At 37.3% G+C, this 16318-nt stretch overlaps 1 protein-coding gene across 1 annotated transcript in view; it reads right to left on the bottom strand.

Moving 5' to 3' along the window:
- The window catches only part of GTF2A1 (general transcription factor IIA subunit 1), a 41328-nt gene that overhangs the window by 5398 nt on the left and 19612 nt on the right, over positions 1–16318 (bottom strand). The window contains exons 6-8 of the mRNA XM_056134454.1: positions 15285–15418; positions 11044–11364; positions 5156–5245 (exon numbers count right to left, since the gene is read on the bottom strand). Coding sequence (XP_055990429.1) covers positions 5156–5245; positions 11044–11364; positions 15285–15418 — 545 coding nt within the window. The remainder of the gene's footprint in view (positions 1–5155; positions 5246–11043; positions 11365–15284; positions 15419–16318) is intronic.

Genomic DNA, 16318 nt, shown 5'->3' with positions numbered 1-16318 from the left:
TTCAGCTGTTGGGGCTCTACTCAGGGCGGAGAGGGAAAGTCAATCCGCCCTCCTCCAAGGGGCCCCGGTGAGGACAGCCAGGCACGGGGGAACTTTAATACCCGTGGTTAAATTTATTCCTAGATATTTTATTCTTTTTGATGCAATTACACTTGGGTCTGCCTTTTTCATGTATCTCTGATAGTCCATTATTAAGGTATAGAAGTGCAACTGATTACTATAAAACTATTTAAATCTTAACAGATTTTCTGGGGGTAAATTTATTTGGGGAAGAGGGGTTGAGCAACACCCAGCTGTGGTCAAGGTTTATTCCTGGCTCTGTACCCAGGGATCACTCTTGATGGGGCTCAGAAATCCATGTGGGGTGCTGGCGATCGAACCCAGGTAGACTACATACAAACAAGGCAAGTGCCCTACCTGCTGTACTATCTTCTAGCGCCATGGAGGGAGAGTAGGAGTATTTTAGAGTTTTCTTTATATAGTAAGTCAGCTGAAATTATTTTTACTTATTCCTTTCCATTTGAATGTCTTTTTATTTAATTTTATAGCCTAATTTTTCTGGCTAGGATTTCCCATATCATGCTGGAAAAAAAGTGGTATCTGATCTTAAAGTAAAGACTTTTTTACATTTTTACTGTTGATTATATTAGCTGTGGGTATTTTTTAATGTAGTATTTGTTTTGTTTTATGATACGCTGAAACATTCTCTCCATATCTACTTTGTTAAGTTATTATAAGTGGCTCTTCACAGGGCAAAGCCTGGCAAGCTACCCGTGATATATTCGATATGCCAAACACAGCAACAAGTGTCACAACGGAGACGTTACTGGGCCCACTTGAGCAAATCAATGAACAACGTGAGGACAGTGACAGTGACAAATTCATCAGGGAAATAAGCCTATAGTTTTCTTCTGAAATCCCTTGTCTAGTTTTGACATGAGGGTACTGTATTAATCCCTAAAGATGATAATGGAAGAGTTCTCTCCCCCTTTTATGTTTTGGGAGAATTTGAGAAGAAATTAGATAAATTCCTCTTTAAATGCCTGGTAGAATTCACTGATGCTGCCAACTCACTGTGGACTTATTAGGTCATTACTTGATCTGATCTCTGTACTATTAGTCTGTTCATGTTTTCTACTTTTTAAAATTTCATTTTGGTAACAGTTTGTTGCTAAGAATTTAACTATTTTGGGGGCTGGAACAATAGCACGGTGGGTAGGGCATTTGCCTTGCATGCGGCGGAGCCGGGTTCAATTCCCAGCATAACATACGGTCCCCTGAGCACTGCCGGGAGTAATTCCTGAGTGCAAAGCCAGGAGTAACCCTTGAGCAACGCTGGGTGTGAACCCAAAAAGCAAAAAAAAAAAAGAATTTAAGTATTTTATCTAGGTAGTTCAATTTGCAGGCATACAGTTGTTCTTAGTAGACCGTATCCTGTAAATTTTAGTATGTTTTATTTACACTTTCATTCATCTTAAGGTCTTTCGGGGATGAGGGAGGGGTGATGGTTTTGGGAGATGCTCCCAAGTATCCTAAGGAAATCATGTGGTGCCAGCAATCAAATCCAGTCTTGGACAGGAGAAATAGTAAATGGGTAGGTGTGCTGTACTGTGCACTCAAGCAGGCAACTCAGACTTAATCCCAGCATCCCATAAAGCCTGGGCCAAGAGGGGTTACGCTGACCCAGGATTACCAAAGACCAACCCAACTATGGTCCTGGACCATACTAAAAGGTCCCAACTAAAAGGCCTGAGTAGCACATCTTCAGGTCATTGCACTGAACCATGACCAACGGTCAGGAAGCGAATTCAGGGTTAAGGTACCTCCCGTGATCCATGACCAGGTTGGCTAGGTACCACCAAGATTGACTTCCAGATCCTAGACTGCTTGGGAGCATCCCTGGATCAACCCCTCCAACTGTCCCCCCTTGTTTCTGTAACTTAAGGTACTATACACCTCGCTACCATCACACCAGTCCAGTCATGCCTGCAGCTAGACATACACATATGGCAGGTTCTGTCACTAATCATAGAACTAGTCTTTAAACATTATCTTCACAAGAGCCATACATAACATAAATACCCTATTTAAATATTTTTATCACAAAGTAGAACCTATTTAATCACAGAGTAAACCTAAAATATAATTCATTTATTAGCCTTACTCATAATGAACAGTTTTGTAATGCTCTATCTCACGATGATTCAATTAATAAAAAAAAGGGGGGGCCTACTTCAACAATGCCTGAAACCCAATAACCTCTAACAAAAAAAAAAAAAACCTCTTATAAAGCAGAGTTCTGGATAAGTTCTCTTAAACTTCCTAATGACAAACATTAAGTAAAATCACCTGTAAGTATGCAGTCCTAATCTAACTATTTAAGAATGAAATCTGCCTTTCTATATTTAACTCATCGCACTTAGTAATTTGACTGGTAACACAACATCTGAGGCTACCAAAAGTATCCTGCCCGCATGGCAGAGCGTGGGAAACTTCCCGTGTCGTACTCAATATGCCAAATACCAGTAACAATGATAGGTCTCATTCTCCTAACCCTGAAAGAGCACTGTAATGGCTCTTTTAAAATCTCAGAGCTAGGAAGAAGGAGACGTTACTGGTGCCTGCTCAAGGCAATCGACGAACAACAGGGTGATCGTGAACACAAATGTCATTATTCCACGAATTCTGATTCAGTCTTGCATTTCTGAAGATTATAGACTGCAAAAAAAACCCCTCAAAATATAAGCAGGCCAATACCATATCTCAACAGTTCTTTCTTATTTTATTGACTAGAATACTAAACTCCCACTTCTCCAGTAAAGTTTTTTGGATTTTTGGTTTTTTTTGTGGGGGTGTGTGTTGGCTTATTTGAATCACACCTGTTGATTCTTAGGGGTTACTCCTGGCTCTGCACTCAGGAATTACGTCTGGTGATGCATGGAGGACCATATGGGATGCCAGGGATGGAATTTGGGTCATATGTGTACAAGGCAAATGCCCTACCTGCTGTACTTTTACTTCAGCCCCTTCAATCCCAAGATTTCATTCTAAATACTAGCTCTCACTTTACAAAATCTTTTATCATTCAACACTATTTAAAACTATTTTTAATTTGAAATATTAAAATGCCTGGGAGCAAAAAAAGACACTTTAAACTTAACACTTTCAATTACTATATGTATCAAAGAAACAATTGTTCATCGATTTGCTCAAGCAGGCCCAGTATCGTCTCCATTTTGAGACTTGTTACTGTGTTTGGCATACTGAATACGTCACAGGTAGCTTGCCAGATTTTGCCGTGCAGGCGAAGATACTCTCGGTAGCTTGCCGGGCTCTCCGAGAAGGGTGGAGGAATCGAACCTGGCTCGGCAAGGCTGGCTGTGTACAAGGCAAACACCCTATCACTGTGCTATCAAAGAAAAATATAATAAAAATTCGAGCAAAGTCTTTTGTCAAATTCAGTAAATGTCATCTATTATCTAGTAAGTCTGACATTCTGCTATCATAAAATTGTGTTCTGGATAAATCAGCTGCAAGAAGATCACTTAAACTTCCTGACAAAATACTGGCGTTTCATGTTCTAGCCTTGATAATCTAAAGAATATTAGTTAGAAATTACATTATAATGTGCCTAGTGTAGGGTACTAGGAACACTCGTCCTAAAGTCCTAATTTATAGAAATGTATGCTCTGATAATTCTCAGTCATATCATTCATCATTGGTGTCTATTACTGGTTTCACTTTGCAATTAGGTAAGGTAAGGTAAAGGCCCTCCCGTTGATCGTCGATTTGCTCGAGCGGGCCCAGTAACGTCTCCATTGGAGACTTTGTTGTTACTGTGTCTGGCATATTGAATACTCTCGGTAGCTTGCCGGGCTCTCCGAGAGGGGCGGAGGAATCGAACTCGGGTCGGCCATGTTGGCTGCGTGCAAGGCAGACGCCCTACCCACTGTGCTATCACTTTGCAATTGGTAAGACGAATTGTCACATGTTTCCCTATAGATCTATTTGCAATAAACAAGAATACCTATAACATTCATTTCTATAAAAGTAACATTAATTTGAAATTTTAACCACTTGTATAGAAAATTCTTGCAGAACACATATTCTACATAATCTAGTCCAGTCAGACACTTAGTAAATATTCACTCAACAAATAAATGCAGTATTTATAATAAACCTAACTGCTTCTGTTAGAGAATTTACTATTAAGTCCTCTGCTGAGCCTAAAACATTGAATTATAAATACAATATATAAACCTGTTAAAAATTACTGCATTCCAAAAACTCAGGGATTACTCTTGAGGATCAGGGGACTAGATGGGTTTCCAGGGACCAAATCTGGGTCTGCCACATCTAAGGCAAATGTCTTCACTTGTATTACCATCTCTCTGGCCTTGAAGAATCACTTTTTAAAAGTCAAGGAAACAAGGAATCGATAGCTAATTCTCACAGAATTTCAAAGTTCCTTAATGCTACCAAGAATATAGTAGAGCTAACTAACTTTTTAGGATTTTCTGTAAGAACCTACGTTCTACTTACTGCCCTTGTTCTCTTCTTAACAATAACAATTATGAAGACTAAATCAAAATCTTTAAGTTTTCAGAAAGTGGAAGCTAAAAAGAAAACAGAATATCCCACTGGATTACTGCTGATAGTAAAGAATAAACCTGAAGGGACTTTATTAACTTTTATTAAACAAACTGAAAGATATCAGTGAGTCTACATTGAAAAAAACATACATTTCTTTTCATTATTTCACTTATAACTTATTTTTCGAATGTAAAATGACAAAATACTTTTCCATTCTATTAAAATGATCTACTAGACTAAGAATTCTTTCAATTACAGTGTTTATTTTTTTATTTTATTATTATTTTTTTTTTTTTGCTTTTTGGGTCACACCCACCCAGCCATGCACAGGGTGACTCCTGGCTCTGCACTCAGGAATTACTCCTGATGGTGCTCGGGGGACCATATGGGATGCTGGGAATCGAACCCGGATTAGCTGCATGCAAGGCAAATGCCCTACCCACTGTGCTCTCTCTCCAGCCCCTACAGTGTTTATTCTTAACAAGCTGCACAAATGCCTAAAACAAGGCAGAAAAGGTAATAAATTACAATAAAAATGCTAGCAATGTGAAAAAATCCTTACCTTATCATATTGGCACACTACAACATTTTCTGTATCAAACAGCTCTTGTCCTTCTTCATCACTCACATCATCTTCACTATTAAGGGGCTCCTTTAAAAGAAAAAATGTTTTGTTTGTATTTCATGTTATTGGAAAAAGACCCTTCTACTAGTTGAGAAGAAACACAAACTGGCTGTTTTCTGAGTGCTGCCAGATGCATACATATACAACGAGGTTTTAACCAGTATCACTGAAATTTCAGCAATAAACAAAACTAAGTTACATAATTTGCAAGTATAAAAAAATGTTTATTTCCTTCATTAAAAAATAACACAAGAGGGCTGGAGCGATAACACAGCGGGTAGGGCACGCAGCTGACCCAAGTTCAATCCCCGACATCCCATATGGTCCCCCAAGCACCGCGAGGAGTAATTCCTGAGTGCAGAGCCAAGAGAAACCCCTGAGCATCCGTGGTTGTGACCCAAAAAGAAAAAAAAAGCACAAGATAATTCTTTCAACTTTTTGTTGTTCTGTTTTGGGCCTACACCCAGCAGTGCTCAGGGCTTACTCCTGACTCTGCTCAAGATCACTCCTGGTGGGTTTAGGAGACCATATACAGTGCCAGGTATCAAAGCTGGATCAGCTACATGCAAGGCAAACAACACCCTACCCACTGTACCGTCACTCCAGCCCCTCTTTCAACTTTTTAATGCCTGTAAGAAGAACTACAGAGCTATGAAAATTTAAAAAACAGAGTAAATAGTACTATGAACAAAGACAAAGCAGAAAAGGGAAAACAGTGGTGAAATTGGAGAGAAAAGGGTCACAAATGAGCTAGCAATTTGTAAATAAAGAATAAAACTCAGAATATGCCACTTTGATGGAAATGGTTTATTATAATTAAGATAATTCAATTAGAAATAAGAGGAAACTTCCATCTTAGTACCAAAAGGCCATGATCTAACTTGTTATCGTCCATCTTTGGCAAATAGATATAAAAATATTAAAAACTAGCAATCTATAAAGTAACATTGTTAAATAAGACCTCAAAGAACAAAGTAAAAGCTGAGAGTAAATTTTAGTAAAAGTTGAGTAAAATTATTGTAGTATTAAGTCTGAGCATATACTTAGATAAACCTACATGTCATATCTATATATGTATATTTACACGCAAAAATATTTCATCTTGAAATACCATGTAAAACTTTTAATATATTGAGGTGAAATTCAAATACTCACCACTTTAAACTTATAATTCATTCCCACTTACTGTATCCATAATGTGTCTAACCATTGCACTAAAAGTAAAAGTAAAGGCACTCCCGTTGATCATCGATTTGCTCGAGCGGGCCCTGTAACGTCTCCATTGGAGACTTTGTTGTTACTGTGTCTGGCATATCGAATATGTCACGGGGGGCTTGCCAGGCCCTGCCGTGCGGGTGAGATACTCTCGGTAGCTTGCCGGGCTCTCCGAGAGGGGCGGAGGAATCGAACTCGGGTCAGCCATGTTGGCCGCTTGTAAGGGGAACGCCCTACCGCTGTGCTATCACTCCAGCCCTGAACTAATTCCAAAATAATTTCACCTTTTAAAGCAGCCACTCCCCATAAACCCTTCTCCCTGACCACCATTATCCTGCTTTCAAGCTCTGAAGATTTGCCCATTCTGAGTATTTCAAAGGACATACTCGTATAATTATGTGGTTTGCCTTCTTTAGATATTTGAAATTCATCCCTGTTACAGCATATAGCAGTAGTTTGCTCCTTGTCATGAAGTAACTTTCTACTGTATGAATATATCCCATTTTATTCAACTGATAAGAAATGGGATTGCTTTTAAGTTTAGTGAATAGGGCTGCAATGAACACATACGTTCAAGTTTTTGCTTGAATACCCATTTCCAATTATCATACTTAATATTTGAATTGTTGATCGTATTTTTAAGAACATAATTTTCCAGAGAAATATTTCATATCACAGGATCAACACACAGTAAGAACATCTATTTCTCCACATCCACACGTTTTCTTTTTGAAAATATCAAAATCATTCTAGTATATGTAAAATTATATCTCATTGTGGTTTTGCTTGCCTTTCCCTAATAAACAATGACGTTAAGCATCTTTTCACGTGCTCTTTTTGACTATTTGTCTATCCTCGTAAGAGGTGTCATTTAAGAGTTCACCACATTAATCTGCAATCAGGTATCATGTTTATATTTTGTTTTCACACTTTTATCCTGACACACAAGTATTTAACCTATTGTCAACTATTTCTATGACTGTTTACACTTTTATTATTATTATCTATGAAACCATTGTGAAATCCAATTTTGTGAAACTGCTTCTAAGACAGTTAAACTTCTAAGTTCAGGTTTTTGATTAAATTCAAGTTCTGTATATGGTTAAGAGTTCAATTTCACTTTTTTTTGTATGTGCACATTCATAGTTCATCACTATTTGTTGAAAAAAATACTATTTCCATACGGAGCAGTCTTGGTCCATGTAAAATTTTTCTAGTATTAAATAATTTGAAAACTTAAGAATAAAAGTCATACCAGGCAAATTCCAAACAAAGTCAAATTAGGTTGATTCTTGGTATCACATAAAATGAAATAGTGGGCCCCAGACAGGGAGGTAATTGACAAAAGAAAAAGAAAAGGAAAAAAACTACTGGAAATAAAGAAGGATGATATAATTATAACTGATTCACTGCACTAGGACAACTTCATTTCAAGTTTGCATGGACACATTTTAGGCTCAAATATTTAAAAAGTAGAAAGCAAAATAAACAGCATCAAAGGATATTTGAGCATATCTCACCAACTGGAGTGAGCATATAAAAAATTGTCAAAAGGACATAAAATATCCAAAGAAAATTCATTCATAAGTCTAACTGCCTGATACAGAATACATTTCCAACATATTCTTTTCAAATATACTGAATATGCAAACAGTGATCAGATAAAGCGGTTGAACACATTGTAAAAGGGTGCATAGATCAAATAGGTTATACTCTCTTACAAATCAGACCATTCAAGACAATAACAAATAAAATAGGCAAATACATCATTGTTTTCCAAATGGTTCTGGGGTGGAAAAATAAACTCATTAAAAATGTTAAACTAGAGATTTTTGATAAATAGTCTTTGAAAAAAGTTAGCCTCACTGCCTCAAAAGACTCAAGACTTGATCAGAGTATGATTTTTAGATCCATATTTTTAGCAGCATGTTTTAATAAATATTCACAGAATAAACAATTTTTTTTTAAAAAGTCTAAGCTAGAGGAAAACACTTGACAAAGTTTGCTTTTTAAGGTTACTATAAAATCCTGAAAACCTAGCAAGAATACAAAGAACAGGAAAGTCTGGATCAAAGCTAATTCAGCAATTCATAAAAACGGTGAAAATATGCAATGAACAAAATTGGTTTACAAGGACTGAATAAAGAATTTAGTGAGTAAGGTGCTTTTTTTGAATGCAACTGACCCTATTTGATCCTCAATACTGCCAAGTACTGCCAGGAACAATCCCTGGACAGAACCAGGCTTAAGTCTGAGAAATGCCAGTTGTGACCCAAAAACCAAAACAAGATTGGTTTGCAAACTAAAATCTAAGGTAATTCAACAAAATAGTTTAAAGAATCATCTTAATAGCCACAGAACAAGGTTAAAATTAATGTTCTTTTATAAATCAATGTTCACTTATAATACAAGAAAACATTTTTTGCAGTTTTTTTTTGGGGGGGGGGCGGTTTGGGGCCATAACCTATGCATTTTCAGGGCTTACTCTTGGCTTTATGCTCTCCGATTACTCTGGGTAGGGCTTGGGGAACCATACAGGGTGCTAAGCATCAAACTCAGATAGAAAAACTTTGGGTTTTGGTTTGGGGCCATACCTGCTACGCTCCGAACGTAATCCTGGCTCTGTCCTCAGAGATTATTACTTGTGGGCTCAGGAGACTATATGGAAACTTTCTTAACCTTAAACTTGCTTAACAGATTTCCAAATTTGTTTAGTCTCCATCTCCTTTTCTGAAAATAAATTACTTGGCACACCCTAGAAATCTCTTTTTAAGAAAACAGGTGGACATAAAAGCCCTTTTCCCAATAACACCCAAGGCTACTACTAAAAGTGCCTTGCACACAGCCAACCCGGGCTCAATTCCTCTGCCCATCTCAAAGAGCCCGACAAGCTACCGAGAGTATCCCGCCCACACAGCAGAGCCTGACAAGCTCCCCGTGCCATATTCGATATGCCAAAAACAATAACAAGTCTCACAATGGAGACGTTACTGGTGCCCCCTTGAGCAATCGATGAACAACAGGAGGACAGTGCTATGGTGCTACCGGAGGGGAAAGGAAATTACCTGCTGTGTTAAATACTATAATCATTCACAAAAAGCCTGCAGTAAATAGTACTGTGAATCATAAAAAGAATTCCTTTTAGAATTAAGAAAAAGTTACGGTAACTTTCCATTAGCATTTCTAATCAATATTGTACTGGAGAGACTAGCCAACAAGGTAAGAAAAGCTGACATTTTTCACATTTGATTTTATTGTCTACAGAAAAGCATCTGAATCAGAGAGGCATACTTACCAGTAATCAGGAAAACACAAATTAAAACCAAAACAAAGACATCCAGACTAATAAAAATTAACAAGCCTAACAATACCACGTATTGGTGAAGAAATAGATGTCTGCCCAATTATGCACTGAATGACAGAAGTGAAATCAGTATAATTTGATATTTTATTGTAAAGTTGAAGATGTGAATACCTTAGGATCCAGCAAGTCAATGTTTAGAGGAACTCTTGCAGCATATGTGTACCAAGACACACACTGAATTATTTTAGTACCATTTAAAACAATAAACAAGTAGAAATAGTAACATCCAGCATATCAAAAAAATTGATAAACTATGTTATATCCAACAGTGAAAACAGTCATATCCAACAATTTGAATGAACCTCAGGAATACCACACTTGAGAAGAAAAAAAAAAAAATCGCAGAATACATAACTGTTCCATTGTGTTATAAACCGGAAAATAACACTATACAATATACTGTTTAAGGACATAAATGCATATGACACTAGATAAAGACTAATCATAGAAAAATTTAAGCATCAGTTATTCTGATGGCAGAAGGAAAAGGATAACACTGGTAAAGGTACCCAGAGAAATTTAGGAATAAAATTCTGAAAGTAAAATGTGGTCACCAGAGGATCTATCTTAAAAATATTTTTTGTTATCTATTCAACTAAAACAATTATTAACAAAAACAATGCTTATATAATTTAGAACAATTCTGTACTACAACATACAAGATTACAATTAACAATGAAAATTGTAGCAGGACAAACATCATCCTGAGCATAACTGGGACCAGTGAGAAAAACATTCGTATGATGCTGGATTTAACTAAAAAATGATAAAGATGGTGTGTTAAACTAAAGACAAACATTAATAGAAAGGTATCGAAAGAACAGGTGTAGAACACGGACAAAAAATGCTGAATAGCTGTTTTCTATTTCCTCCCCAATACTGCCATCTCTATTTAATTCCTGAAGCTATATATATATATATATATATATATATATAAACCATACCCAGCTGCTTCTACAAAGATAATGAATGCATAAGCCAAGTATTTAGAAGCAGATTTTCTCCACTTTTATAAATACAACTTAATTTGGTATACATTTATTACCAGCTAATGGAACAGTATTTGAGGAAGATAAATACAATCTGAAAGCTGTACTGTCAGATCTAACTTTGTATTTAAAATTTTACATTGTGTAGCACCCTAACAGCCCAAGAAAAATGGGGGAAGGGAGTGGTAAATCTGTCTGTTTGTCACCAAGAAATGATTGAATAGTTTCTCATTTCAAGTCTTTGACTAGAAACTTACTTCTTCTACCTGCCCATCTTCAGCTCCATCTTTCTCTTTGTCTTCCTCCTCATCATCATCATAGTCTTCTTCCTCATCTTCATCTTCTTCAGACGATGTATCCCCAGTTCCATCTACTTGTAACACTAATGGAGTTTGCTGCTGAGCGGGCTGGGCCTGTGGCTGCTGCTGGCCCGTTGCAGTTATCTGTGCTTGTGCTGGTGTAGGTGCTGCCACCGTTGTTGGTATAACCTGAGTCTTATTTCCTGTAAATAAGATTTGCTGAGGCTGGATGATAACTCCTGTCTGTGGTGAGATCCCTCCAGGAAGAGGGGCCAGTACCTACGGGGGGGGGGAGGAAATACATATTAGAAACTACTTTCAGGATCAGGCAGTTCAGTTTTCATTGCTTGGTACACAAAAATTAGTCTAAGTGCTGAAGAATCAGCAAAAATGGTCCAACCACCAACATTGAGATGTAAAAAAAGATTGAAAAATGCTTTCATATACAGTGAAAACATATCAAAGCACTAAAAATAGTTTAACTTCTGTACTAATCCAGTGATTCTCCACCTAACCAAATTTCAAAAGGAAAAAAAAAAACTTTTAAAGGCACTGTTTCACTTACCAAGCACTTCTATTTATACACCGTACCCTTGGACCAGAATTCTGTTATTCCCACTTACTTGGTGGAGGCAAGGAGAATTTTAGGAACTTGTAACTATTTAAAAGGCAAATTTTAGAAGGCAAGAATTGAACTTAAGACTTTCTGGTTCTATTTTTATTAGGCCATATTGCCTTCATACTGAACACTATACTCAACAGCTCTGTATGGATTCCAGTTCAAAGACAGATTTAGCAAGAGAAGTCACTGAATCTCTCCTGGTTTTAGTCATTTATTGTTGGAACAATGGATGTTAACAATGGTTACAAACAACAACACCCTGTAGCTTCAGAAACTGGAAACACAAGCACCATTCTTTTTTTTTTTTTAGACCCACTGTTTTTATTTTTTTAAAACCTTCCATAACCTGAAGTAACTAAAACATATTTTTTTTTACCTTCATTTTATTTTATTTTTTTAAAGTTGTAGATTTACAATTTTTTGTGCTTTGGTTTCAATTATACAATGATCAGATACCCATCCCTCCACCAGTGCCCATTTTCCACCACCATGGATAATATCCCTCCCACCCCCATCCCCCCATCCCCCCTGTCTCTGTGGCAGGGCAATCCCCTGTGTTCTCTCTTTCCTTTTGGGTGTTGTGGTCTGCAAAAGAGGCATTGAGTGGCAAACATGTTCAGTCCATAGTCTACTTTCGACATGCATCTCCCCTCCTGGGAGGATCCTCCAAACATACTTTATTTGGTGCTCCCTTCTCTATCTGAACTGCCCTTTCCTCTAGGATACCTGGCTGGCCTCTAAGTTATGGAGTAATCCTCCTGGAGGCACCATTCTTAATATATGGGTATCATTGATGTGAACTCTATCTTGTTCATTTTATGCTTCATCAGATGATTTTTATCATGCAACCATGGAACTACCAGATCACATTATTTCTGAAATTTTGTCTACCCTCTACAATCTCTTTTAACATATTATGTCTACTACAATGTTCTTTCTATACAGGTATTCAAACGTAGTTTTCTTCTAAATGATTTCCAGCCAGGGCCATTATCTATATGGTACTTGCACATTCGCTCCGTTTCTGCAGGTCCCCCCCTTCACTTCCCCCAGGTACTCTTGGTTTTAGGACTCCTAGCCAAAAGATGTGCACATGAGGCTCACTGGCCTATCTATCTCAGTATGGGTGTGTAAGCACATCATGTGGTGGAAGAGAACAATCAGGCTTAGTTTCCTGGAGTTTTAAGCTTTAATCACTCCCTTTCTGAACCAGAATAAGCAGGGCAAGAAAATAAACACTGCTTTTAATATTAGAAAAACTGAGTTTTATGATGCTCCAGTGATCAGATAATGTTCTATGTGAATTTAACACTTCTTTTTTTTTTATTTTGGGGACACGATTCATAGCTTTACACTCAGGAAATCACTCCTGGTGATCCTCGGGGGACCACACAGGATGCCAGAGATCAAAACCAGGTCAGCTGTGTGCAAGACAAGCGCTTTACCCACTGTACTATCTCTTCAGCCCCTGAACTTAACATTTGTTTTAATATCATCTAGCATATGATAAAATTACTTTTGTCTTACCATTATTTCACTTCATCGTGCAGTTTTTAAAAATCTATCAATGTTACTGAAGCCACTTAAAAAGCAGAGAATGGGGGGCTGGAGTGATAGCTCAGTGGGTAGGACGTTTGCCTTGCACGTGGCCCGACCCGGGGGTTCGATTCCCAGCATCCCATGTGGTCCCCCAAGCCTAGCCAGGAGTAATGCCTGAGTGCATGAACCAGGAGTAACCCCTGTGCATCGCTGGGTGTGACCCAAAAAGCAAACAAACAAATAAATAAAATAAAATATTAAAAAAAAAGGCAGAAAATGCCTTGTATATTAAGAGGCACTGAATGTCAATTACTTGCCGTTAGATTCAAGGAATACAAAGTTTTTTCTCTTAAGACATGTACAGACTAGTAGCACAACAAAGAAGGTAACAAAAAAAGTGGTGTCATGAAAACATAGAAGAGTTTTCATATAATAAATTCAGCTTGAAATTTATTCAGCATAGTTAAGAAAGTATCTCAAAGCAGGTTTCAGTTTGTAATTTAGGAGACAAGCAATGATCTTCTTGATTAGGTTAAACATAGTGCAGAAAGTTGCTAGAGGGAAAGCCAAAGATTGCTTTCTAAATTGAAAATTAGTATCAAGTGATATCCAGAAGTAATGGCAGGAACAAAATTAGAAAGCTGTGAGTAGACTTGGTTGATATTACTCCTTCTAATCTTGCCTGAATTATTACAGTAGTATATTATGTGCTTTTGTAGATTATTTTAAAGTACTACGTTACTCAAGGAAATACCATGTTTTTCATTTTTCTGTGGTACCACAAAAATTGTAAAGCTTTTATCTAAACAGGTTGCACTGTAGCACTGTCCTCACGTTGTTCATTGATTTGCTTGAGCAGGCCTGATCTAAATAGGTTATAATGAGTCATGACTACCACTCAATGCCTCTTTTGCAAACCACAGCACCCAAAAGGAGAGAGAGAACAGAAGGGAATGCCCTGCCACAGAGGCTGGGTGGGATGGGGGTGATGGGAGGGTGGGAGGGATACTGGGATCACTGGTGGTGGAGAATGGGCACTGGTGGAGGTATGGGTACTCGATCATTGTATAACTAAAACCCAAGCACAAAAATTTGTAAGTCTACAATTGTACCATGTAAGTCTACAATTGTATCATGGCCTTTACTTACAATTGTACCTCATGGTGTTTCACTAATAAAAATTTTTTAAAAAATACCATGTTAAAAAATAATTTTAGCAGCAATACTATATAGAATTACAATAAAGTGAATATTAAACCTAAAAAATAAACAGGTTATAATGAGAAATTTAAAAATTTAGTATCTTCTCTCCTCCCTCTCTGCCCCCCACCACACACACACCATGCAAAGGTGTTCAAACTTTTTCCCATCAAGTTACAAAGCTATGAAAAAATTAAAATACTTTTAGAAAACTAATCATGAATACGTAGGAGTAGTAGTCAGGTTAAAAGACATAAGACTATAATGGCAGGGAAATTAGAGCGAGTAAGAGGCCAGTATTTAGAGTGAGAAATTATGAGCATGAATTAAAGAAATGACAAAAGATTCTGAAGTGGGAAAAACTTTCTGACTTATTAAGGAACTGGAAAGAAGTTAAAATTGCAAGGAAAGTTAAAAAAAAAAATAAAGGTACTAAAGAGCTAGAAGGATTTCGTGAAATTTCAACTACTTAAATCGGTAAGAAGAACAAGTACATATAACCCCTACAAGAAAATAGGTATCTAGTTTCATGATGGCTTGTTCACTCCTAAATTTCCTGTTCTTTGCAAAAACTTTGACATTCAATCTCTCAGCAAATGCCTGCTCAATCAACGCCAAGTAACTAGTTTGCATGGGAGTGGTAGAAGGAAAAGCATGTTCGGGGAGATAAGGGAAAAAAATTAGTTTTAAACTGAAATATAAATTAAACTGTGAAGTACACTGAGAATTTGTATAAAGGTCATGGGAAAGATAATGGAATGACCCAGATAATCCATACATGGGGGCTAATTCATAAGAGGAGGGACCATATAGTTCTTATAACTTAAGATTCATTTACCTGTTGTATAACAGGAGCTTGAACTCCACCAGGCTGCATTTGTGGTATAACCTGTTGTTGTAGAACCACTGACTGCTGAGGTTGAAAGATATACTGGGCACCATTGGCTGCTCTGACCACTTGAAGAAGCTGGCCTAAAGCAAAGTGCATGTTGCAAGTTACTGTTTTAGCTGTGACCATATCAAAACAAATTGATTCATAGTGGAAGTCAAGCACCAAAAGCCCCTAGAAATTACAAGTTGTCTTAACAGTTTTATTGAAAGTTTTATTTATCATATTGTATATGATGCATATACAATAAACTATAATCCTTATCTTCTCCAACTTATCTTCTCCATATTGAATTACACTGCTATGGGTGTTATGTTTTCCTTTATCATTCCTTAAGAAACTTTTTTCCAGTAAGCTATTTCGGAGGGAAAGGGCATCCCAAGTAGTCCTCCCCCACGGTTGATATTCAGTCAACCAGGGAGGTGGTTTGATGCAAGAAACCAGGGATGCACGACTGTTCAGGCCCTACAAGTGTTTGGAATTATACACGCCACCTGCATGGTGCTCTGTGGTCCCAAGGGCCTTAACCAGTGGTGTTCAGTAGCCTTCCACCTGCACCTGGCATTTCTTGTGGTGCCAGGGAAACAACTAGGGTTGACTGCATACAAAGCATATGCACTAACTCCTAATCTACCTCCCCAGTGCCTTCTTTAAGGTTTCAATGACAAATGAGCTTTGATTAAAAACTTAAATTACCTTTACTATCATGTTAGGAGTCATGAGAGAGCAGTAAGTAATAGCAGACATTTCAGGGGTTGCTCAGTTTTAAAGCTTTAAAAAAATTAAAGCATAAATGAATCTCCTGACCAAAGCCACACACTACTAATTCCATTTGCTTAAAAACATTAAGTCTGCTGAATCACTGTCATATAACAGAAAGCAATCCCTTTAATATGTTTTTGATGACTCAAAATCTTGAACAAATCTACTTAGTAATATCAAGATAAACCTTTACCAAGTTCCTTACAAATTAACAAGAAACT

This window comes from Sorex fumeus, unplaced genomic scaffold (genome assembly GCF_029834395.1).
Source record: "Sorex fumeus unplaced genomic scaffold, SorFum_2.1 ptg000098l, whole genome shotgun sequence".
Taxonomy (NCBI): domain Eukaryota; kingdom Metazoa; phylum Chordata; class Mammalia; order Eulipotyphla; family Soricidae; genus Sorex; species Sorex fumeus.
The sequence above is the reverse complement of the archived record's forward strand: the minus strand, read 5'-3'. Positions and strand labels throughout refer to the sequence as shown.